The 25828-nt window shown below is 49.4% G+C and overlaps 1 protein-coding gene and 1 pseudogene across 3 annotated transcripts in view; both read left to right on the top strand.

Annotated features, from left to right (window-relative positions):
- The first annotated feature begins 4697 nt into the window (after window positions 1-4697).
- LOC132368761 (large ribosomal subunit protein eL15-like) lies at window positions 4698-5391 on the top strand (annotated as a pseudogene).
- An 18148-nt stretch (window positions 5392-23539) lies between these two features.
- Window positions 23540-25828, top strand: part of UBE2F (ubiquitin conjugating enzyme E2 F (putative)) — a 51235-nt gene continuing 48946 nt past the window's right edge. For 2 of the 3 annotated variants that reach the window (XM_059929051.1, XM_059929052.1), the window contains exon 1: window positions 23570-23681. Coding sequence is in view for 1 of the 3 variants with exons in the window: in XM_059929053.1 (XP_059785036.1) it covers window positions 23636-23681 (46 nt within the window). In the remaining 2 variants the exon portion in view is untranslated. Of the gene's footprint in view, window positions 23682-25828 lie in introns of all 3 variants that reach the window. The other variant, XM_059929053.1, reaches the window with a different exon arrangement.

Here is a 25828-nt window from a genome sequence, read left to right on the forward strand (position 1 = left end):
GGCCCCCTGCTGCCTTGCTCAGCCTCCACATCCTAATAGGCCTCCAACCCAAACCCAAGGTTGCCAATGGGAACATTCCTTTCCATCACCGTTCTTTCTTCTCAATCCCCAATTTTCAATTAAAGAAAATTTTTTTTCCAAAACTGGTACCAATAGAACAGTGATTTTCTGTTGATGGGTCTGGATGAGGAACTTTCTTAGTTCATAGTTTCCTTCCTTGTGATTTTAGAAAACTGCTTTCTAGTTTTCAAGTGCTGGCCCTGTAGAAGGTCATGCACAGCTGGAAATGATTTTACGGATCAGGAAACAGGCTGGACGGGCACCCACTCAGCTGCGGCCTGTGCCCGGGTGCCTTTTCTGCCCGTTTATCGGCCTGGGGGACACCTGGCTGCCACTGGCTGGGTCCTGACTTGGCTCCGTGGAGGGCGGGGGACTCTGGGAAGAAAACTGGGGTGCAGTTGAGACAGTGCCTGTCTGGCGTTGCCTGGCTTAGCGGACAAGGTAAGAAACCCTGCACCAGGTGTTCGGCCCTCCGCTAGGGGCGCTCGCGAGTCGGAGGCCGCGGCTGGAGTGGGGCGGGGCGGGGGCGACCCAAGGCAGGAGGCGACCTGTCAGCTGAGCAGCAGCGCCTGCCACCTGCCCAGCCCAAGACCCGTCTTTACTTCTCTCTCTTACTCCAGTCCCTTATCTTTTTCACTAAGGGCTGTCACATGTACAGCGCGGAACAGATAAAGAACTTCCCAGTGCCCCGCACACGGTTGGCACTCAAAAAGTACTTATTGAATTAACTCACTGTAATTATCGATAATAACAGTGAATTGCAACCTCGTGAGCCAATCCTGTATTGTCAGGCGTTTAACGTATTAGCAGTTTCCCTCTATTTCTTATTGTCTTGCCAATAATAATTAACTTTTATTATATCAATAGAAGTAACCTGTACATTGTAGAAACAAAATAAAATAAGCAAATAAAAAGCCTTCATTCTTACCATTCAGGTAATTCTAACATACGTTTTGGCATACGGTCTTCCAAACTTTAATTTGTACTTAGGTAGTACATGGATGATAGATAAACCAAAAAAAAAAAAAATGGGCCCATACAGTTTTGTAAATGACGTTTTCAATTTTTAAAATGTCATTTAACAAAATGACTACACAGTCTTTATAAATTTCTAAAGGTGGGGTTTGTCTGTTTTGCTTATTGCTGTGTAAAAATATACTCTGATGTGCATGTCCTTATTCTATTCCTTAAGACAAGTGTTTAGAAATAGAATTTGGGAAGCAAGGGGATTCAAGCTTTCTGTGAATATTGCTAGATCCATTTTGAACTTTTGCATCACCCACTCACCAGTACCTGAGTCTCTACTCACATATACTGCTTTTTGTGTTGTGCGTATCTGGTTACCTCGAGGCAAGCCTCTTCTTGGATACTGCCCACGGGAGTCTTCTGGAGCAAATTACCTCCTAGGTCCTTTACCCATTTCCAGATGATTTCACTCCACAATAGCACTCTGCTTGCACAATTTGACTATATACACATTTTCAGGAACATATTTAATGCACAAAATGCCTCTGTTTTCTTTAGCGTTCTTGCATATACATAAGTGGGTCTGTAGTTTTTCTCTGGGGAATCCTTTTGTCATGATTTTGTGTTTTGCGATCAGATTTGTGTTACCATGTTATTCCGTGCCCTGGAATGGTTTACAGAGCATGAGGAATGCAGAGAAAGAAAATGGAAATATATGAGTAAATGTATGAAAAGGTATGTGACAAATGTATGATGAGTATATGAAAAGATGCCCTTCCTCAAGGGGATCAGGGAAATGCAAATTCAAACAATAATTCCTCAAGGGGATCAGGGAATGCATTATTCAAACAAGAATGATACTAGTTTTTGTACATCATGTTGGCAAAGTTTTAAGTGTCCTAATATCCAATATGACAGTTCACCATTTAATTCATCAATTCCACTTTGAGGTATATCTTTAAGAGAATTGAAAACATATATCCTATATACAATGGAATATTACTCAGCCATAAAGAAGAATGAAGTAATGCCATTTGCAGCAACATGGATGGACCTAGAGATTGTCATACTAAGTGAAGTAAGTCAGAAAGAGAAAGACAAATATCATATGATATTGCTTATATGTGGAATCGAAAAAAAAAGATACAAATGAACTTATTAACAAAGCAGAAATAGACCCACAAACATAGAAAACAAACTTATGGTTACCAAAGGGGAAGTCGGGGAGGGATAAATTAGGAGTTTGTAATAAATATATACACACTACTATATATAAAATAGATAAACAACAAGGACCTACTGTATAGCACAAGGAACTATACTCAATATTTTGTAATAAGCTATATTACAAAATATTGAGTATACACATATATATATCTGAATCACTGTGCTGTACACCTGAAATTAACATGATGTAAATCAACTATACTTCGTTAAAAAAAGATTAATAATTGAAAAAAAAAACTTGTACGTGAATGTTCATAGCAGCATTATTTGTAACAGGCAAAAAGTGAAAACAACACAAATGTTCATCAAGTATAAATGGATAAACAAATGTGGTCTATCCATACAATGGAATATATTCGTCCATAAAAGGAATGAAGAATTGACACATGCTACAACACAGCTGAATCTTGAAAACATACCAAGTGAAAGAAGCCAGACATAAATGGCCTCATATTGTATGATTCAATTTATATGAAATGTTCAGAAAAGGCAAATCCATAGAGACAGAAAGTGGATTAGTGGTTGCCAGGGGCTGGCTAGAGGGGAATGGGGAGTGACTGCTAATAGGTACGGGTTTCTTTTGGTAATAATGAAAATGTTCTAGAATTAGACAGTGGTGATGTCTGCACAAAACTGGTAATATCTTAAAAGCAACTGAATTGGATACTTTAAAATGGTGAGTTTTTGTTTCTTTTTAAAATTTATTTATTTATTTTTGGCTGTGTTGGGTCTTCGTTGGTGTGCACTGACTTTTTCCAATTGCGGTGAGCAGGAACTACTCTTTGTTGCGGTGCGCGGGCTTCTCATTGCGGTGGCTTCTCTTGTTGCGGAGCACGGGCTCTAGGCACACGGGCTTCAGTAGTTGTGGCACGTGGGCTCAGTAGTTGTGGCTCATGGGCTCTAGAGCTCAGGGTCAGTAATTGTGGCGCACGGGCTTAGTTGTCCCGCGGCATGTGGGATCTTCCCGGGTCAGGGTTCGAACCTGTGTCCCCTGCATTGGCAGGCAGATTCTTAACCACTGCACCACCAGGGAAGTCCTAAAATGGTGAGTTTTATGTTAAGTGAATTATATCTCAATTTTTTTAATTGCCCAAAAAAAACAACTAATGGTAAAATAAAAGTAACCTTACAGTAGAGAAACCTGGCAGGCACACGCTCAGCTGGATGGTGACAGTTCACGTCTTCAGCGGTGACTCATGTTGATCATATGTATTCTTTTTTTTTTTTTTAATTTATTTATTTATTTATTATTTATTTTTGGCTGTGTTGGGTCTTCGTTTCTGTGCGAGGGCTTTCTCCAGTTGTGGCGAGTGGGGGCCACTCTTCATCACGGTGCGCGGGCCTCTCACTGTCGCGGCCTCTCCCCTTGCGGAGCACAGGCTCCAGACGCGCAGGCTCAGTAGTTGTGGCTCACGGGCCTAGTTGCTCCGCGGCATGTGGGATCCTCCCAGACCAGGGCTCGAACCCGCGTCCCCCGCACCGGCAGGCGGACTCTCAACCACTGCGCCACCAGGGAAGCCCGATTATATGTATTCTTAATATAATGTGCTGAGAATGTGCTTCACCTCCGTGGTTTTCCCCCCCAAAATGATAAGCTCCGTCTAATCATGAAAAGAAACATCAAACAAATTCAAACTGAGGGACTATGTGACCAAACCTGTCTAGATCATCAAAAACTGAAAAAACTGTTACAGCCAAAAAGAGCCTTAGGAGACATGACAACAACATGTCATGTGGTGTCCTAGGTGGGATCTTGAATGTAAAAAGGACCTTAGGGGAAAACCAAGGAAATCTGAATAAAGTATAAACTTTAGTTAATAATGATGTGTGTCCATACTGGCTCATTGATTGTTGCAAATGTACCATTGCTGATGTAAGATGTTAGTAACAGGACTGACGGTGTGGGCTGTGTGGGAACTCTGCACTCTCTGCAGCTGTTCTGTAAATCTAAATCTATCCTGAAATAAAAACATTTATTTTAAAAAAGACAAGAACAGTGGCCGTCCCTCTGCCACCAGCCTTTGTGAGTCAGTGTCCCTGTAGATTGTCAAATGCAAATATCCAACACTGCAGTTTAAAAATGATGCAGAGGGGGCTTCCCTGGTGGCGCAGTGGTTGAGAATCTGCCTGCCAGTGCAGGGGACACGGGTTCGAGCCCTGGTCTGGGAAGATCCCACATGACGCGGAGCGACTAGGCCCGTGAGCCACAATTACTGAGCCTGCGCGTCTGGAGCCTGTGCTCCGCAACAAGAGAGGCCGCGATAGTGAGAGGCCTGCGCACCGCGATGAAGAGTGGCCCCCGCTTGCCGCAACTAGAGAAAGCCCTCGCACAGAAACGAAGACCCAACACAGCCATAAATAAATAAATAAAATTAAAAAAAAAAAAATGATGCAGAGGGACTCCCCTGGTGGTGCAGTGGTTAAGAATCCGCCTGCCACCTTTCCGTTTGGCGGCAGCCATCAGGTGAGCCTAGATGGGCGCTTACAAGTACATCCAGGAGCTGCGGAGGAAGAAGCAGACGGACGTGATGCGCTTTCTGCTCAGGGTGCGCTGCTGGCAGTACGGCCAGCTCTCGCCGCTGCACCGGGCCCCGCGCCCCACCCGGCCCGACAAGGCGCGCAGGCTGGGCTACAAGGCCAAGCAAGGTTTTGTGATATACCGGGATCGCGTGCACCGCGGTGGCCGCAAACGCCCGGTCCCGAAGGGCGCCACCTACGGCAAGCCCGTCCACCATGGCGTCAACCAGCTCAAGTTTACCGGAGCCTGTAATCTGTTGCCGAGGAGCGAGCGGGACGCCACTGTTGGGGCCCTGAGGGTCCTGAATTCTTACTGGGTGGGTGAAGATTCTACGTACAAGTTTTTTGAGGTTATCCTCATCGATCCCTTCCATAAAGCTATCAGAAGAAACCCTGACACCCAGTGGATCACCAAACCAGTCCACAAGCACAGGGAGATGCGGGGGCTGACGTCTGCAGGCAGGAAGAGCCGCGGCCTCGGCAAGGGCCTCAAGTTCCACCACACGATCAGTGGTTCTCGCTGCGCAGCCTGGAGAAGGCGCAATACTCTCCAGCTCCACCGCTACCGCTAATATAAGTAATGTTTGTAAAATTCTTACCTAATAAACAGTTTAGGACATCCACGTCTGCTTAAAAGTGTTTTTTAATCTGTCTGTTAAAACTAGTTGTCTGCAGATTGCTTCACTGAATGCATTGTCAAATTCTGAAAGTGAAAGTGCAATAATGTTTGAAGATTTTAAGTGAGGAAATGCCTTTGTTTTTGCTTTATTAGGCAGTTGATATGTCCGTGTTTAAAATGCTGTCTGGTAACAGTAGGTGTAAAATTCTGTAAAAGAGGAGCGCAGAAACTAGCCATGTAGATTTGTTGGTGCATGTGATGAAACCTACAGCTTTATTGGGGTGATGCAATGCTCTGCTGGTTTACTCTAGAGTGGCTGTTTTATGGAGTTTGGCAAAGACAAACTTTAAATTGGGTTTTCCTTGGAAATGTGAAGGATGTCGTGATCCTTTATCATGATCATAATGCCGAAAACTAAAGTTGACTAGGGCCCACGTTTTTAGACTTAATCTGCTATTCCATATATGTAACTGCTGCTGCCAAAAGGCAGAAAGTAAAGGAATGCCACCATTTTTTAAGAGAATTGAATAAACCTGTTGCAAGATTTTTCTCTTACAAAAAAAAAAAAAAAAGAATCCGCCTGCCAATGCAGGGGACACGGGTTCGAACCCTGGTCCAGGAAGATCCCACATGCCGCGGAGCAACTAAGCCCGTGAGCCACAACTACTGAGCCTGCACTCTAGAGCCCGTGAGCCACAACTACTGAGCCCACGTGCCACAACTACTGAAGCCTGCACGCCTAGAGCCCGTGCTCCGCAACAAGAGAAGCCACCACGATGAGAGGCCCGCGCACCGCAATGAAGAGCAACCCCCGCTCGCCACAACTAGAGAACGCCCGCATGCAACAAGGAAGACCCAACACGGCCAAAAATTTTAAATTAATTAATTAATTAATTAATTAATGTGATGCAAAAATGACAGTGGAGGCGGGTCAAGAGAATGACTTAAATATCAAAGGTCTTAGAGAGGCGCTGAGAAAGCTGAGGGAGCAGTTTTGCAAACCTGCCCCTCTTTCTTGGGCAAGTCAAGCATGCTGGGCAGGACGTCACATCACGCTGGCCAACCTCATGGCTGCTGAGACCCCAGCCAATGCTTGATGGAGTCTTTGTTCTGAGAATCTGCAGGTGGCACCAGCCCCAGGAAAACGGTGGGTCCTGGTTCCCGGAGCTGCACTTGGAGCTCAGCCCATGATGGCCTGGCAGCCTGGATCACTTGAATCCACCCAGGCTCTGCTTAGGAGGGATGACGAGGGACACCAGAGCCCCAAACCCGCACGGCTACGGGCTCTAAATATACAGCTGCCACTTGAAGAACACAGACTTCACGGCGGATGCTATCAAGGCCTTCTCTGGCTCTCCTGGGGTGGGCTGTAGGGGGCCTCCGTGGTTACAGGTGCACCTCACACCTGGAGCAGGGAAGGGGCTGGACGTATGTGTGTGTGTTTGGCGGGGGTGCGGGGGGGGGGGAGATGGGCGGGAAGGATAGGGCAGTCCATTGTTTGCAAGTAGCAAGCAGATCTCTCTTTAGGATGGAGAGAATTAGCTCTGGTGCCACCTCTTTCTGTGCTTTGAGAAAACCACTAGCATCAGCCTTTGGTTACAAACCCTCAAAGCTGCTCCCAAAACTCTTCTCGGGGGCAGCCTGGCCGCAGGAGCCTCACAGGTTCTGGAGTGGGGTGGACTCGGGGTTGGCCGAGCCGGAGCTGTGGCTGAGGTTTCTGTCTCCCCTTCCTCAGGCGAGAGTAGATGACTTTGTGTGTGAATTGAGATCACCTTGACCTTGAACTGTGGCTTGTTCTGGAGGATCTTGAGTGTTTTGCCAGGGAGGGGCGACACAGTAAACACACATCCACCCATACAACGGACAACCATGTAGCCACTGAAAGGAACAGGGCAGATGCGTGAATACTGATAAGTGAAAAAAGCGTAAAAATATGATCCCATTTGTGCACTGAAAATGCCTGGAAGGTCAAACTGGAAACTTAACAGTGGTTGCCTCTGGGGGACAGTTACTGGGGACTGGGTTAGGAAGGGAACTTGTGTGCCCTCTTAAACTGTTAGAATATTATATGTTCATGTATTACATAATATTTCAGGTGTAACATTATAACTTTTAAAATCTAACCAAACCAAATGGAGTCCAAAAGTTAAAAATGATACCAGCAACCCTTTTCATACCAGTTAATGGTACAAGAATGCTCCAAGCATATATCCTTTCAACAATCCGGGTTCCAGCCCTGCCTCCCCTTCCTGCAGGTTCCTGGGCCCAGTTCTGAGTCCCGGGGTGGCCCATAGGGACTTTACCTACCCTAATTCCATCTGCACTCCCATGTCACCCCAAATGAACACATAATTGAACACAAAACAGCATGTTCACCACCTGAAGACAAATTTCTTCCCTATGTCTTTCACCTATTTTCCGCTTCCAGTTGAACTGTATTCCCAAGACCCTGTGCATCAGCTACCTATTGCTGTGTAACAAAGCAACACACACTCAGCCGTGTGCACAACAGATGTTTCTTATCCGGTCTTAGCCCAGGCATGGCCTCCCTGGGTCCTCTGAGCCTGCAGCATCTCACAAGCCTGGAATACAGGTGTTGGCCGGGCTGCATTCTCATCGGGAGGCCTAACTGGGGAAGGACCTGCTTCCAAGCTCATTCAGGTTGTTGGCAGAATTCATCTTCTTTTGGCTGAGTGACGGAGGGTGCTGCCTTTTGCTGGCTGTCGACTGGAGGTCCCCCGCCCCCGTCAGGTTGTTGCTAGGTTCCTTGCTAAGTGAACTTCCAGAATATGTCTCCTTGCTTTATCAAGCCAGCAAGGAGACTGTCTAGTGTGTGCTAGTAAGACAGTCTTACACAGCGACATCGTAACATAGTCATGGGAGTGACACACCATCACCTTCCCCATATTCTATGGGTTATAAGCAAGTCACCAGTTCCACCCACCCTCAAGGGGAGGGGATTATGCATTACAAGGCGTGAACTTGGGGCCACCCTAGGGTCTGTCTGCCACACTCCCCACGAGGAGATTTTGGAGCTGCCTCTGGGAGGGCCCTTGGGGAAGAGTTCTGGGGTGCCACACTGCCAGGGTCAGGGGAGCCTTGCAGTGTCTGTGCCCTGGCAGGCTCTCAGGTTCACAGTGGCTTGCCGAGAAAGGCATTTAGCACAGTAAGATCAAAAGGCTGCACCCTAGCCAAAACTTTTGCCAAGTAAGATTATGCGTGATATTAATGGTGGCCCTGAGTTGTGCAGTGCACACCTGCACAACTTTCCCTGGCAGCCCGGAATCACACCTGTGGATGAGAGGCTTTTTCAGAGCCTTGCCTCGCTGAGGAGTAATATCTGGTCCGACTCCAGTTCCACCAATGGACCATATGTCTGTGCAGCTGAGTTTACTTTACACTACACCCTCTTTCCTAGCTAGTCCTTGACTTTTCTATTCCTCAAACACATCCAGAAAGCTTGAAATATTTTCTCTGGAATTTTTGACTGTTTTTACCCAAGGCAGTCCAAAACTCACAGCTCCTGGGTGTTTGTTTATTTTCTCCCACTGCTGGGTGGGTCTCTAGAAATGGAGCATCAAAGTGAGTTGGTGTCTCCAGTGAAAATCCTGATCCTTCCAGAGCAATGATTGTCACAGCTGTCACACAGGTGGGGACGGCCCACTGCCACAATACATCTCAGTTGCAATGTCACAATTACATGCTATGACATTGATATTATGATGTAAAACCTCAGGTTGTTAAATTATTCCCAGACATTTGGCACCGCCCAAGACTGCTTTTCAATTAACAATAAACGTACAAGGTGCAGAATTTCAGGACAGCAGTCCTTTTTCTTGTGTCATCCTTAATTCTTATAATTCACGACAATGCCACACATTTATTGAGCACTTACCATGTTTTACATATTTCTCCCAATGGTCTCCTAAGACAGGTACAATTATAAATACCAATTTACAGATGGAAAGATGAAAAACTGTGGCTTGAAGAGGCTTAGACCCTTGTCAAGGGAAGGCTGAGCTGGGACGGCCAGGTCTGTCTGGCACAGAGCCTGGTTCCACCTGCGGGACACCGATACCTGTGCGTTATGAGCGCAAACCCCTCACCTGGACCTGTGTGGGCAGCGCCCCGGGCTTGCCCTCATCCTGCGGTGACTGGTTAACGCTGACATGCATCTCTCCAACCTGCATGAACGTCAGCCGCCGGAACTACACACAGCCCACCGCTAATGGGTGGAAAACCAGGCGGGACACCTTTAGTTTTCATGGATTAATAGCGCCTGCTTCGCACTCCCTGGTGCAATGATTTCTGCCAGCTTTAACTTTTTTTTTTTTAACATATGTGATGCCAAATGAAAACAGGCTCAGTAAAAAAGCGACCCCCCCCCCAAAAAAAGCGACCCAAACCTGGCCCTCAGTTTCCCAAGCAAAATTTCCATTTTGACTTTGCTCACCTGGAGTCCTGCTCTTCCATAGCTTTTTTTTGGCTGCGCCATGCGGGATCTTAGTTCTCCGACCAGGGGTCAAACCTGTGCCCCCTGCACTGGAAGTGCAGGGTCTTAACCACTGGACCCCCAGGGAAGTCCCCTTCCGTAGCTTTCGTGTGTTCACCTTTGACCCGGGACAGGGGAGCTGCTGGCCAAGGGCACTGCCCCTACTGTGTCCCTCCCCTACAGGTTTCCTTCCCCCAGGCTTGGGCACTGTGCCCCCTCCTGGGTCTGCAGGCCCACCCAACCCTAGGCCTCCAACCACTCTTGCCTCTACTTCTGAGGAAGAAACGGGGGGACTCCCCTAGAAAACTTGGGAGTGGCAAAGATCAAGAACCTCCCTGCTTTCAGGGCACCTGGCAGAGGCCGGGCAGGGGGGCTATTGGGAAGCCCGGCCCCTGCCGCTGGGGTTCATTTCAGGAAGGTGAAGGGCCAGGAGACTCCATTCCTTGGGCCCCAGCCTTAGAAAAGAAATGAATTTTGTGCTCAAAAATGTCTGTCTCAGCACATGTCTAGTCCTACAAACCCGTGACCCCAAGAAGGGCCCTTTGTGCCTCGCAGGGCTACGGAGGAGGGGCCAGCCCTCTCTCGGGTGCCCTTGAATTCTTCAGCCCTGCTCCTCCCCACGCTCCCCACTTTCCCCCCCACTCACTCTCAGCTGATGGCCTGGCTTCCTAGTGACTGACGCACAGCAGGGACCGTCCACGTGCCCTGCCTTCCCTGTCACTGTGGCTTCCTGCTTAAAGCCCCACCCTCTCCTGTCAAGGACATCCTGTAAGCAATGCCTTTACCTCTCTCTGGCATCCTCAGTGTTTCCCTCTTTAATGGGATGATTCCTACTGATAGCCTACAAATAAACTACAAAACCTCCCACCCTTAATGAACCCTCCTTGGACACGCCCACATCTCCCTCCGGTTACCCCATTTCTCCACTATCCCTTATAGAAAATTCCTTTGAAGCATTTTCTAACCCTGCCGTCTCCAACTCCTTTCCTCCTGTTTTCCCTTGAAGTGACACAAGGCAGGCTTGCATCCCCGCCACTCCTCCGAAGTAGCTCCTGCAGGGACACCAATGACTTCGCTGTGGCCAATTCTCACGTCCCCTGACTTGAGCAATCAGAGACTTTCAATGCAGTTTTCTCACCTCCTTGAAGTATGTTCCTCATTTGGCCTTCAAGGCACCATAGCCTCTTGTTTCTCCTCCTGTTTCACTGGCCACTGCCTCTCAACTTCCTTTACTGGACATCCCCCTGTCCCCCCGCCAATCTCACCACCTTCTAAACTTCGAAGTGACCCAGGGCTTGTCCTTTTCTGGATCCGAACTCACTCCATGGTTGTTCTCATGGATTTAAATACCATCTATTATATTTCTAGAAGACTCCTAAATTTATTCTGCCATCCCAGACTTCTTCCTTCAACTCCAAGTACACACATCTAACTATGGCCTCAATATTTCCATCTGGATGTTTGCTGGACATCTCAGGAGACTCAGACTTTGGCCAAGGTGTTGTCACAGGGACCAGATTTATGCAGCCGCCTGGAACACCACCAAATAAAAATGGACAAAATATACGAAAGAATAATTTTCAAGACACTGCATGCCAGACAACGTGGACATTGATCTCTGAGAGACGGGTAACAAACAAGGGGAGCCCCATGATGGCCCCAGCTCTCTGGCCGGGGAGTTCCCAGGCTGCAGCACAGGAAAGAGGACTGAAGCAGAGCCTGGTAGACCTGGAGTTGAGGAGATGGAGCTGAGAGTCCAGGGAGACCAAGGTGGCTGGAGTTCTCAGGACAGAGCACTGGAGAGGGGAGAGCACAGAGAGAGCATTCAGCACTGATCAGCACATGTGTGTGAGGAAACTACCCGAAGCTGAAACAGCCAAAGGGAGTAGAGGGAATGGTGCCTGGAGCTCATATCAACCTGGGAATAGCGCCAGTTCCCACCAGCCAAACTGGAAGACATTATGACTCCTGGGACCCTGGGTAGAGTACACAGAGGGGTTAGCTCAGTAGTGGGAATAATTAGCCTAATCTGAGCACTGCTCTGGTCCAGTCTAACAAGTCTTAAAAGCAAGACCCAGGAGAATCAAACGGTTTCCAAGCAACTTAACTGCATCCCAGAACAAAGCTCAAGGATATTTCTAGGAGTTGTCAATATCCACCACTTGACAATGTGAAATTCACAATATCGGGCATCCAAGCAAATATTACCAGGTATGCAAAGAAGCAGGAAAATATGACCCATGATGTGGACAAAACCAATCAATTGAAACTGATGGAGAGTTGATGCAGGTGTTAGAATTAGTAGATGGGAATCTGTAGACAGTTATCCTAATTGATGCCAGTGATCAATATATCGCCTCTCAGCTCCAAATTCACCCTTCAGTCCCTGCCCTGCAGTGATGGAGTAATTCCTTTAAGCCTTTCCCCGCAGTGTTAAGCTCCCCAGCAGAGGGCGCTGTAGGGACACATCAAGAAGAAAGGTTCACCTGCCCGCAGCTGCTGTATGATGGGTCGGTGGGCTGGTGCTCTGTCCCCAGCATGTACTGAGAACACATGGACCCTTAAGAGCCTTGCAGCCTGACCTGGTGACAACTTTCCTACGGTCCCCCTGATACACCACGAGCTCCAGGTCTCCTGCCGCACCAGTGCCCCGATTCCTTCAGCTCACCCACACACCTGGCCCCTGACTATGTCTTACCTGCATCCCCTTGCACCCGGAGGATTAACACTAGCCCCCACTGCCTCTGTGTGCCTGTGTGCCTGCCTGGGCATTGGTAACTGATGGCCTGTTCTCAGCCGGAACTCTGGAGGATAGCTTCCCGCTAGCCCCGTGACTGCAGACCAGTTCTGACCAGGATAAACCAGCAAACCTCTCCGGTATCCAGTGGGCTTTGCCTACAGCTTCTCCAACCAGGTCCAAACCCCAGTAGCAATGGGCATGCCAAGCACCCAGACATTGGTTTCTTCTTTTTTTTTTTTTTTTTTTGGCTGTGTTGGGCCTTCGTGCTGCGCGTGGGCTTTCTCTAGTTGTGGCGACCGGGGGCTACTCTTCCTTGCAGTGCGTGGGCTTCTCATTGTGATGGCTTCTCTTGTCACGGAGGACGGGCTCTAGGCGCACGGGCTTCAGTAGTTGTGGCGCGTGGGCTCTAGGATGTAGGCTCAGTAGTTGTGGGTCACGGACTCTAGGGCGCAGGCTCAGTAGTTGTGGTGCACAGGCTCAGTAGTTGTGGCTTGAGGGCTCTAGAGCGCAGGCTCAGTGGTTGCGGCGCACGGGCTTAGTTACTTCGCGGCATGTGGGATCTTCCCGGACCAGGGCTCAAACCCGTGTCCCCTGCCTTGGCAGGCGGAGTCTTAACCACTGCGCCACCGGAGAAGCCCCAGACATTGGTCTCTAACACCATTCTCCAAGAAAAGCAAGCGAGCTTTTGGGTTAGTCTGTCATTTGCCCCACCTGTTAACCATCACCTCTGGCAGCAGCAACCCACCTGTGAATATTTTTGACAAACACCCCGTACAGGATGGCTTAAGCCCCGGGCCGAGTTCCAAGTCAGGAAAAACGAGGATAAGTCTTTTGAGCTGGTCTTTCAGGGAGTTAGTTACCAGGCAGGTCAAATAATGACAATTCTTTGTGAAGGTCTGTTCTTCCCCCTGCCGGGAATGTGGGCTGTTATTTTTGTGGAAATCAACAAAGACCAACCAAATGAGAAGAGCAAAGCCTATCTATTCATAACCATTAAAGTGTAAAATAAATAGATAGTATGTAGTAGGATAGACAGATAATAACACCCACACGTACATATATGCCCCTTTCATAGTATTAATTATACTCAGTTATATTTAGGAACAGGTTGTGTAATTATTAATAAATGCAAGTTTTTATATTTTAAACATCTCTTTAAAAAAAAAAAAAAGCTTATCTATTCAGAGCCGGCTGTAGTAAGAGGGTCATCCACCATCACTTGTGTTTGACAGAGACTCAAAGACAGGCAGAGGAGCGGGAGAGCTTCCCAGTGGGAGACGGGGAAGGCTCCAGAGTGCCTGATGGGGCCATGGGCCTGCGGTGCCCCGTGCGATTAGTATTTTTGGCTTTCTCTGGTTGGTCCTAAGCTGGACGTGAGGACAAAAATTAGGGAAGCTGTCAGTTATTAATCCAGTCCTGGCCATTTGGGGCAGATTGTTACAGAAATAATTGTTTAGCTTCCTGGACTGGTACTAGAGACAACAATCCCATTCCGGGCAAGTGTGACTTACAGCAAGCCGGCTTCCTGCACTGTGTACTGTCGAGAAGGGGTTAGTGACCTGGGCTGCTGCTGCAGGCTATGGGCCAGAGTTCTGTTTTTATACACGGGCTGACCATTGTCTGTTTATATTTCAGTATCTCTCATTTTTCGGCTACTGCTGGGCTGGGGAGCCGGGGATGGGACCAGAGTAAGTTGACACCCACAAGTTCTAACTGTTCTTGCTGAGATTTACCTGCTCCTTTTGATCAGTGCTTCCTGACTTGTTGCTAGTCTTTTTTTTTTTTAATTTATTTACAGCGCAGGGTTCTAAGAAGTGAAAAACCAGGTTTCCACCTCCACCCCATCCCATAGCCCAGAGCAACTGTCAGCAGTTGGTGTATAAGGGTTACGAGTGGAATTGTGGCCCCTCCAAATTTATGTTGGAGCCCTAACCCTTGGACCCTCACAATGTGACCTTATTTAGAGATTGGGCCTTTACAGATTTAATTAAAATAAAATGAGGTCATTGGGGTGGGGCCCAATCCAATATGATTGGTGTCCTTGTAAGAAGGGGACATTTGTGCACAGGCACGCACAGAGGGAAGATGAAGTGAGGACAGAGGGAGAAGACACAAGCCAAGGAGAGAGGCCTGAACAGATTCCCCCTCGCGACATTGGAGGGAACCAGCCCCACCGACACCTTAGTCTCGGGCTTCCAGGCTCCAGAGCTGAGAGACAATTTCTTTTGTTTAAGCCACTCCACTTATAGTACTTTGTTTCATCAGCTCTAGCAAACTAATAAAATATGCTTCTAAATATTTTCTAATAGTTTGTAAACTTATCTCTAAACAGACTATTTTTACACAATGTCATTATACTATTCATGCAATTATGCCACTAATTTTTCCATTTTTTGATAGACAGTGGACACATTTCCATGCCAGGAGGTGCCCGTCTGCTGCTTCTGTGAGTAGCTACCCAAGCTCACCCCCTGAAGTGCCTCATTTCCTCAAGGACCTGTGGGTAGAGTCTTAGGTGGCTTCCAGGCTGATGCTGCTGAGAACAGTACAGCAGTGATGGGGTGAGAGTAACCTGTTCTGCACCTGACATCCCATGCGGCCTCTGGCCGGGCTCAGGTCCCACTCTCCCCTGCTAGCTGGTTCTCAATGGTTCCTTCACGTGATGTGGGCTTTTCCATGCAGACGATGTCTTCAAACTCTTCCCTGATCCAGACATGTACATTCTGAGAGATGTAAAGTTTGTAATTTTCTTTACCCAGGTCATGCCTCTTTGCCATCAAGCTTATTTAAATATTTTACATGTCTTTCTTTCCCCTCCCCCCATTGTGAAAAGGGTTTCTTGATAACTTCTAATCGGCTGATGTTGGTACATAAAATTTACCTATTGATTTTTTTTTTTTTAATTTTTATTTATTTATTTATTTATGGCTGTGTTGGGTCTTTGTTTCTGTGCGAGGGCTTTCTCTAGTTGTGGCAAACGGGGGCCACTCTTCATCGCGGTGCGCGGGCCTCTCACTATCGCGGCCTCTCTTGTTGCGGAGCACAGGCTCCAGACGCGCAGGCTCAGTAATTGTGGCTCACGGGCCCAGTTGCTCCGCGGCATGTGGGATCTTCCCGGTCGAGGGCTTGAACCCGTGTCCCCTGCATTGGCAGGCAGATTCTCAACCACTGCGCCACTAGGGAAGCCCCTGATTTTTTTTTTAATTCGAGTCACTTTGTTCAGTTTTAGTTTTTTACTAAACTAAAAGTTTTTTAGTTTTCAGTTGCCTCTTGGATATTTTAGGGAGCCAATCACATTGTCTCATTATGTAATGGTCACATTGCCTAGTCCTTTCTATTAACTATCTTCTGTTTCTGGCACATGCCTTATAGAGGTAGCCAGAACTTCCAGAATAATATTAGGTAATAATGATGGTGAGGGTGGATATCTTTGAGTCTTTCTTCATCCTATTGACTGTGCCCTTTCCATCATCTCTCTTTGTTGTAACTTGCCCCAGTGCTCTCTGGGTCTTTCTCCTGGCCTCTCAGATGGAGGTAGTGTCCCCTTTTTCCTGCAGCACGTGTTTGGGGACTGCCATGAGGCAGACTGTATTTTCTTGTAGAAAAAGTATGTTTAGAATTTCGTTGGACTTGCATGTAGTGTACATATAGCACGTGGAGGGGCATTTCTACTGCCACATGGATAGTCACCATTTATTTCAAAACAATTTTATCTGTCTTCTTGAAATTTAGAAAGGCTTTGGAAGCCTGGTTTGGATTGCCTGTTTTTTAAACAGTGTGTTCAAGGAAGCCGTATGCTGCTCCGTATTTATTCCTCTAGTGAGTAGCAGCATTAAAATCACTTATTTGACGCAAGACCTGTGCTCCAAGGTAAGGGTCAGTCATGTTAAAAGAGACCTTTGTATTGTTATGAAGACAAAATAAAATAAAGTTTGAAGAAAAAATGAGGAAAATTCACTCAAAATGCTACCATTCTGACACAAAAATTATATTCATTTTTGCTAATTTACTTCTAGTCTCTGACCATATATTTGTTTTCCAGAATTGCGGTCATTGAATTTATACAATTTGAATGTTGATTGTTTCATTTAGTTTAGTAAGTATGTTCATGCTTCTACATAATCTGCATAACAATCAAGTTTAATCATTGTGTAATATTCTTGTAAGTAAATGAATGGTAATTTAGTTAACCTTCCCTTAATACTACTGAGCTTGAGGTTGCTTCCAAGTTCTATAACAATGGATATTTTTGTGCCAGGGCTTTTTCTGCTTTTGGATTACTCCGTTAGGCCAATGCCTACAATAGAATTACTGGGTCAAAAGATCTGAAGGCTTTTAGGACTTTTATTGCCCTCTTAAAGGTTTGTGCTGGGTCACCTGATACCAGCAGAGCAAGCAGTCGCCCAGGTCCACTCTGAACGGTGGCTCCTCATCTTCACAAACAGGAGCCACAGCGTGGCCATCACCAGAGTTCTGGAGTCAGACGTCAGTCATGAGGGTTTAGAAAGGAGTTACTGGAATGTTGGTTCTTCACCCCCGTCTCCAGTGAGATGGAGCTGTGGCTGCAGGGGGAGGGGCTCTCCCTGGAGGTGGGACTGCCTTGATGTGCCAGGTGACTGCCTTGGGTGACCCCAGTGTGGTCCCAGGGGTTGCAGCCCAAGATGCAGACCAATGGATGTCATCTTGGACTGTTACAGATGCTCAGAACACGGGATGGTTGCTCTTGATCCTGTTCCTGCCTTCTTCCCTCGAGTGTTTACATAAACTCGTGGATATACATTTTCAACCATAGGGTTTTTTTTTTTTTTAAGGGAAAACAGGTTTTGTGGCATTCTTCCCATAGCACTCACCGGACAATGTCAGATACTTAGAGCAACAAAAACTATAGGTATTACACAAAATATAAAACCCAGGCAGCAGCACCTCACGGCAAGAGTGGTCTGAGCATCCTGAATCCCTATGAATGTGTCATGATGAGCCCTGGGCTGGTGGCTCCTGCCTGGTCCTCCAGGGAGTCTCCTTAATACCCAGGTCCCAGGCTGCCCTTGAAGCCACCAACCACCATTCTTGGCACGATTCCTGGAGATACTGTGCATGAGCTTCCTATGGGTGCCGTAACCAACAGTGGTTTAAAACACGTATTTATTCTCTCGCGGTCCTGTAACTCAGAAATCCAAAATCAGGGGGTCTACAGGGCCCTGTTCCTTCCAGAGGATTCAGGGGAGACATGTTCTTGCCCTTTTCAGCTTCTAGAGGCCACTTGTACTCCTTGGCTCAGGCCTCTTCCTCCAATCACCCCCACCTCTGCTTCCATTGTCACATCCTCTACTAGTGACTCTGATGTCCTGACTCTCTCCTGTAAGGACCTTGTGGTCATGCTGGGCCCACCTGGATAATCCCCATTTTAGTCCATTTAGGCTACTAGAACAAAATACCACAAACCGGGTGGTTATAAACAACAGAGATTTACTTCTCATGGTTCCGGAGGCTGGAAGTCCAAGATCAAGGTGTTGGCAGATATGGTAACGGGGGAGGTCCCACTTTCTGATTCATAGATGGCCGCCTTCTCTCTGTGTCCCCACATGGCAGAAGGGACAAGGGAACTCTCTGACTTTTTTTTATAAGGTCACTAATCCCATTCATGAGGGCTCCACCCTCATGACCTAATCACCTCCCAAAGTCCTCACCTCCTAATATCATCACCTTGGGGGCTAGGATTTCAACATATGAATTTGGGGGGGACATAAACATTCCATATGTAGCACTCCCCATCTCAAAATCCTTAACTTAATCATAACTGCAAAGTCCATTTTACCATGTAAAGTAACATATTCACAGGTTCTAGTAATTAGTTCAAGGACGCCTTCAGGGGGCTATTATTCAGCTTAGCATGTATGGTCACACAGACACACACACACACACACACACACACACACACACACACACATCCCTACTATTTATGTCCCCTACCAGAACTAAACTATAAAAACTTTTCATCAGCAGCATAAAAATACCTGAAAACATGAACAGACTTCTGTCAGTGACTAATACAAAAGAATATGCAATGCAAAAAAGGAGAGTGTGACAAAGGCAGATGATTTTAATATATTTTCCTGAGAAAGTAAAAGCAAAAGTCTCAGAGGAAGGCAGCTTCTCTCTTGTGTAATGTTCCCAGGGCTTTTCCACGTGGAGTCCTGATCTGACGGGGTGACCTGAAGGGGGAAGAATCACAGAAGTGCAGTCTGCCGGAAGGGGCAGCAGGGACCACGGGGAGCTGATTGTACGATGTCTCCATTCCCGTTACAACACACAGCCCTTGTTAAAATGTGCCCAGTGTGGCTTTAGGGTGAGTGAGAAAATCTCAGTCCTGTAATATTTAAAACACTGCTTTGATTCAGTCCCTTTTCAGGAAAGCTGTCACAGCCCATTTATTATTTTTTAAAGGAATTAAAGGAAACATGATGCTTTCCCTGGAGGCCAGTTATGGAGCAGTCAAAATTTAATTATACTAGATGTGTAATTAGAGTCATACTACTTAGAATCCAATTGTCTGCTGCCTGGATGATAGCTGCTTCCACCATCATCATCATCATCACCATCATTCAAGCCCCGATCTGGCCCAACTATAAGGGGCTTGCCCCGCCCTCATGTTACAAAGGATCCCAGAACTGGTTGACCAAGGATGCTGATGCGTCTTGGTTGACAACCTCCCCCGGTACCCCACAACCACTGCCAGCCACTGTTTGTCTAGTCTCATCTTTGCTTCATCCTCTCCTCTCCAAATTAGACCCAGGGCACTGCCTTTCACCATAAAAGGCCCAATAAAGCTTTTCCTAACAATAACGTACCATCTCTCCACTTTTAGCAACAGAAAGCACCAGGAGGACCTTGGGTTTTGTACATTCAGCCTCTCCAGTTGGACTCTAAGGCATAGCTGTCCTCCCTCCCTCCTTCCCCCAACAGTCTCTAAACTCAAGTGGGACTGCAGAGTCGCTGATCTGCTGTGTGCAGAGCAAAGCTTGAGTCCCAGTTGTATCCTTCATTCTATCGTGATTTACCAGTACTAGTTCTCCAAGGAGCTCGTGGTTTTGGAGGGCAGAGTGTGCGCTTTAAATTTATTTATTTATTTATTTATGGCTGTGTTGGGTCTTCGTTTCTGTGCGAGGGCTTTCTCTAGTTGCGGCAAGCGGGGGCCACTCTTCATCGCGGTGCGCGGGCCTCTCACTATCTCGGCCTCTCTTGTTGCGGAGCACAGGCTCCAGACGCGCAGGCTCAGTAATTGTGGCTCACGGGCCCAGTTGCTCTGCGGCATGTGGGATCTTCCCAGACCAGGGCTTGAACCCATGTCCCCTGCATTGGCAGGCAGATTCTCAACCACTGCGCCACCAGGGAAGCCCAGGGTGTGCGCTTTATACATTCTGTCCCCTTCCAGAACTCAGCACTTGGTAGATGCTCATCATACAGTTCTTGACTTACTGACATATATTTCAGAAGAACCTGTAGGGACATGGGCCTGTGTGTGTCCAGGCCTGCTCTTCAGTGCCCTGGGCCTTACTCCCTAGGAGAATAGGGCCTGGTTGGAGGGTAGGATACATGCCCTGCAATAACCTGGAACAACACAGAACAGGTTGGAGCAGGTACCAGCCGAGGGTTGAGTTGGACCCTTCCATCCATGTCTACTCCACACCTAGCATTGCCAGTGCAGTTTCCCAATCCACGCAAGGGGCTGCGTTTGGAACATCGCTGAGGTCTTGCCCTGGCAAAGGCTTCGAGTCCACAGGACGGCGTGGGGCAGAGCAGTCTTCCACTGAAGCACGGAGCCAGGAATGTCTACCCCGATCGGGTGCCACTGGTGTGGGAGAGCTCTGCTCCGTCCACAGTGTGTGCAAGAGGGAAGAGTGGAGTGAATGGCTAAGGAAGGCATGTCCCTTAGGGCTTCCCTAGGCTTTTCCTGCCTAGGAAGCCCTGCCCTAAGCCAGCAGGCACCCAGGCCCTTGCACCAGATGATGTTAACCAGTTGGCAGGCTGCCCCAGGCTGAAGAGTGCCCAGAGGCCTGGCTTGGTGGTACCATGTCACCCAGGTCAGTGAGTCCCAGACCAGGCCGGGAGAGCCTGTGCAGCTGTGTCCAGAGACAGGAATGGCTGAAAAGTCAGGGGACATCTCCCTTCCCTGTTCCAGCCAGAAGCCCTGGGTTGAGCCGCTCAGGGCAGGGGTGAAGGAGGTGGGAGGGACACCTAATGAGCTGTGCCCACCTGCTCTTCCCCCGGCACCAGTACTATTCTGGGAGGCTTGTTACCTGTTCCAGCCAGAAGCCCTGGGTTGAGCCGCTCAGGGCAGGGGTGAAGGAGGTGGGAGGGACGCCTAATGAGCTGTGCCCAGCTGCTCTTCCCCGGCACCAGTACTATTCCGGGAGGCTTGTTACCTGTTCCAAGCTCGTGCTGCTCACTGCACGACAGGCCAGTACATCAAGAGACACGTTGTTGGGGAAAGGAATAGTGACTTTATTCAGAAAGCCAGCAAACCGAGAAGGTGGTGGACCAGTGTCCCGAAGAACCATCTCACCCAAGTTAGAATTCAGCTCCTTTTATACTAAAAGGGGAGGCGGGTAAAGTCCCGGTTCTGATCGGCCTCCCGAAGGGATGTGTTCATTTCTTCCTTCCTGCAGCCATTCACAGGTGGGCCTGGTCAGGATGTATCCAGTGAGCTAAACATAGGCATTGTAGCTTAATGCTCATTACCTGGGAGGCAGGGTTCCCAGCGATGGGCCATTACGTATCATTCAAGCTTCTAGGCAACATCCCTTTAGTGATGAACTTGTAATAAAATACAAAGGTCCCTCCCTATTAGAGGCTCACGATTGGTCCTCTACTCCTTCCTCTCATATGTTCGGGTGCACACGCACACACACACACACACACACACACACACACACACACACACGGTGGGCACATGATCTGAGCCCAGCCATTCTTTCCAGGAGAATGTGAAATTGGGAGGGAAGGGGCAGCCCCCTCTGTGGCCTGGATTGCAAAGATGTATCTGAGGCCAGGCCCCAGCTCCACTGAGGCATCTGGGAGGACAAGGCCAGCCCCCAGAGGCCAGGACTCAGATGGAGCCACTGAGAGCTAGAGGCCAGGCTCCCAGCTGCCTCCTTAGATCCTATGAGCATATCTTGTCTTCTAAATCTTTTGTGCTTAAGTTAGTGAAAGTTCGGTTCTGAAGGAGCCTCAGATGAACACAAATTGCTTCTCCAGGAAGCAGGAGGGCCAGTTTTGCCCCTCTCCTGCCACCTAATGGACATGGAGCATTGGTTGAGGGCAAATCCCAGCTCTGCCTTATCAGGCAGACTATTTAACGTCTGTGCCTCGGTTTCCTCATCTGTAAAATGGGGATAATAAAACACCTGCTTCATGAGGTTGTTGTGAGGATTACATGAATCAATAACCTAGTAAACCCTAAATAAGGCTCAGGTGAAGGCATGAGGCAGCCTCATGAAATGGAGCTTCATTTATCCACAATGGTGAGATTTGGGCCACCACGGGCCCATGTATGCTCAGGCTGTCCTATAGACAGTGTTCCTTAGCAAGACAAATACTCAAGCCAACGCACTGTACCTTAACTTGCTGCCTTGCTTCAGGCCTTACCTTCTCTCGCCAGGACTGCTGCTACAAGCTCATGCAAAACTTATCCGGCAGATGTGTTTTGACCACCTGTTGCCAGGATCGGGGAGGAGTGTTAGAAGGATGGGAAGCACAGAAGAGGAGGACCTGAGGAGCTGAGCTTAGGGAAACAGGCGTTGACAGTGTCTTGAGCACCAGGAATGAGGAAGCACTGGGCCTCAGCAAAGTCACAGAGGGGCACCTGCCCCTCCCAGACTTTGGGCCCTCTCTGAGCAAGTGGTGTCTAAGCTTAGGAAAATTTAGGAGTTAGCCAGGTGTACAAGGAGGAAACTGTTCCCAGACAGAAGGAATACCGTGAAGTTTGTCCATGACTGGTCTTCCTTACTCGGATCTCCTCTCTGCCTGGCGCCCTTCCCACCAGCTCTCTCAGAGCCAGAAGCCTCTTTCAGAAAGGAAACTTGATATTGTCACTCCACCGTTTAAAACCTATCAGTGGGGCTTCTGGAAATAAAATTCTAACTCCTTGGCTCTTTTTTCCCTCTCCACGAGGTGAACCTCCTCTCTCAGATGGCTCACTCCTCCAGGAGCCCTGCCTGACCCTGCCAGAGCGCCTATTACCAACCACACCAGGACGCGAATGGACGTGAGAATAATTTGTATTCAACGAGCTAGAAATTAGAACAATTTGAAACAGATTTTTTAAAGTAAGTACTTTGCAAAAGCGTAAGAGCTAAAACAAGGCATGAAAACCGTAAGACAGGAAAGCGCCCATCCATTCCACTGCAGTCTCCCCGGAGCACCCCGGGGGTTGGTGGCTGCACGGCCCCGCTCACTCCCGACACTGGGGGCTGTGGGGCGGCCGCTCCTCTGCATCCTGAGCACTGTGATGGGCACACAGCGGGCGCCCCATCCACCGAGGCAGTCAGTACCGGCCTAGCAGCCCCTGCAGGCCACGCTGCGCGAGGATCCTCTCAGCCGCAGGCCCAGACTTAGCACACGGCCAAACGAACGGAGGCAGGGACACCGCGCAGAACCCCCGGCCCTTCGGCGCGCAGGCTCGGAAACTGACTGGGAGACCTCGCCCCCGGTCGCCGCTGGCCAATCAGCGCAGGCCGCTAGATCCGTGCCCGCCCCAGGCCACGCCCGCAGCCAATGAGAGAGGCCCGAGAGGCCGGCCGCCGAGCCCAGCCCCGGCTGGCGCACTCTGCTGTTCGCCTGTCAGGCTCCAAATAAAGTTCTTCGGGGCTTTGAATTTTTTTTTTAAAGCGCCCTCTGCAGTCTCGGCCGCAGCGGGCGAGAGCGGCCGAGTCCCCGCCCCGCCACTTCCGGTCTCGCCGCCCGGAGCCGGTGCGGCTGTGAGGGGCTGCGTTTCGCCGCCGCCGGCCGGCCGGGCATGGTGTTGGGCGCCGGGCCCGCCTCGCCTGTCTCGGGGTGCCCAGGTGAGGAGCGCGGGGCCCTGCGGCGGGCGAGGGGCTGGAGGGTGGCTCGGCTCCCGCGGCGCCGCTGCACCCGGCGGGCGGGCCGGAGGGCGGGCGGCGCCGGGGCCGCTACAGGCCGTGCGGGTCCTCACGGCTGGGCGTCGGGGGCCGGAAGGCGGGCGGACGCTGCGGGGCGTGGGCCGGGGGACGCGGGGCTGGGTCCGGGGCGCTGGCCGCGGCCGGGCTCCAGGGGCAGCGCGCCCCGAGCCCGGACCTGTGCCGGGCACACACACGGCCTCGCTCGCGCCCGCCGTCGCGGGGGAGCTGTGAGCCGCATTGTCCGGGAGGAAACGCAGCGCCGAGTGGGCCCAAGGTCACCGGCCCGACGTGGCCGGAGGCAGCGGGACTCGGACTCAGGCAGCCGGACTCCTGATCGTCTGGGAATCGGGCTAGGCCAGGGGGCCGCTGAGGGTGCGGAGGATCCCGGCTGCCGCCTCGCCAACTTGCCTGCGGCTTCCCCACAACCGGGGACGACCACGGCTGGTTTGGAGGGTCTTCCCGGGGCAGAGGAGCGGGGAGGACATCTTGGACCGATCCGTACGGCCAAGTCTGGTGTGTAATCTTGGGTGTGGCCCTCCCCTCCCCGGGTCTCAGTTCCCTCATCCGTCCCACGAGGGGATCGGGTCCGCCCCTCTGCCTTCCCTCCAGCGCCGGAGTGGGGTCAGGATGGATTGGAGTGGCCGGAGAAGGCTTCTTGGAGGAGAGGTAGGAATCTGGATAGTCATCTGTTATCGTAAGGAAGCAGCAGGATTAGGTGGTGAAGGGAGGGAGGGCATTCCAGACCTGGATGTCAGAGTGAGCAGAAGCTTCCAGAAATGAGCGGGGTGTTGTTGAGGAACAAGGAGGAGGCCCACCTACCTTGTGCAGAGGATTCCTGGCTGCGTAAGGAGATGAAGGCAGGGGGAGGGCACGGGTGGGGGAGATGTTCAAAGACAGAAATCATCACCAGGCTGAGGGGTGCAGGACTGGACATACCTGCTGCTCAGGTAGTAGGCAGTGCAGGAGGAGGCAGGTTTACTGCTCAAATAAAAGGGTTGGGCTCCAAAGGTCATCGGCCAGCCAGCCATGGAGCCAGGTGGGAGGTTCCTTGGGCCCTGGCATTCTAAAGGAGAAGGGTGGGGTGTGGACTCTTCTGTGTCCTGATCTGGGCCTCTTTGGCTGGAGAAGTTGGTTGTCCCCTAGTGACCTGCAGTTCCATCTTTTACACTTAGATTGGGACTTGTCCAGGGCAGGAAGAATTGTAAATGAGGAGTTCCTCACCCCGTGAGCTGACTGGCCCCTGCACGGGTGACGGGGCCTGATTTTGCCACTACAGGCAGGAACACTGAGTCAGTACTGCTCGATGACGAGCCTAGTAAATATGGCACATCAGAATCTTCTTTGAACAGCCTGCAAGCAAGTCCCACCCAGAGGAAGAACTTAAATGGGCCAATTACAACTTGTGGAATTTAGAGACTGAGGGTGCTGTTACCGAAAATGCTGCCGTAGTCAAAGTGTAATTTGCAGTAAAGGGGAAGTTTAGTTTTAAATCAGGTCTTCAAGGGGTGAAGCATACTGAAGAAAGAAAAGAGAATTCTGAAGCAAACTGCAGGTGTTCAGCTAACCTGACAGCTTGAATAATTATTTTCGTTCAGATCTCTTTGTATAGAGTTAAATTAACAGCTATGAAGCATTCCCCAATTAGGCCTTTGGTTTATCCCTAAAGTGGTGCGTGAACGTGATACAGATGATGGAGAAATAGATGGTCATTATATACTTAGATTTCTTAGAACGTTAGGAAACTAAGTTTTGTCTTCTACGGAGAACAGAGCACCAGTGTTTTCTTTTATGTCTTGCGGAGTCAGTGTCCAGTGTATTTTATTAAGGGCCACAGACTTGTTGAAGATTGAAAACCAGGAATCTGATCTAAGTGGAACGGAGTATGGGGCGTACTCTGCCCACAGAGAGGACTTCGGTGTGGGGTAGGGGTGTGAGAGAATTGAGCAGTCCTTAGACTGCAGCCACTCGGAAGAGTGTCTTGGTGTGAGCCTTTCTTTGTATGCGTGAGTCTTGCCAGGAGCCTCTGAGCAGCCCCTTCAGGGCAGGTCTGCAGGGAGCCGGGTGCGGAC

This window comes from Balaenoptera ricei, chromosome 7 (assembly GCF_028023285.1).
Source record: "Balaenoptera ricei isolate mBalRic1 chromosome 7, mBalRic1.hap2, whole genome shotgun sequence".
Lineage (NCBI taxonomy): Eukaryota > Metazoa > Chordata > Mammalia > Artiodactyla > Balaenopteridae > Balaenoptera > Balaenoptera ricei.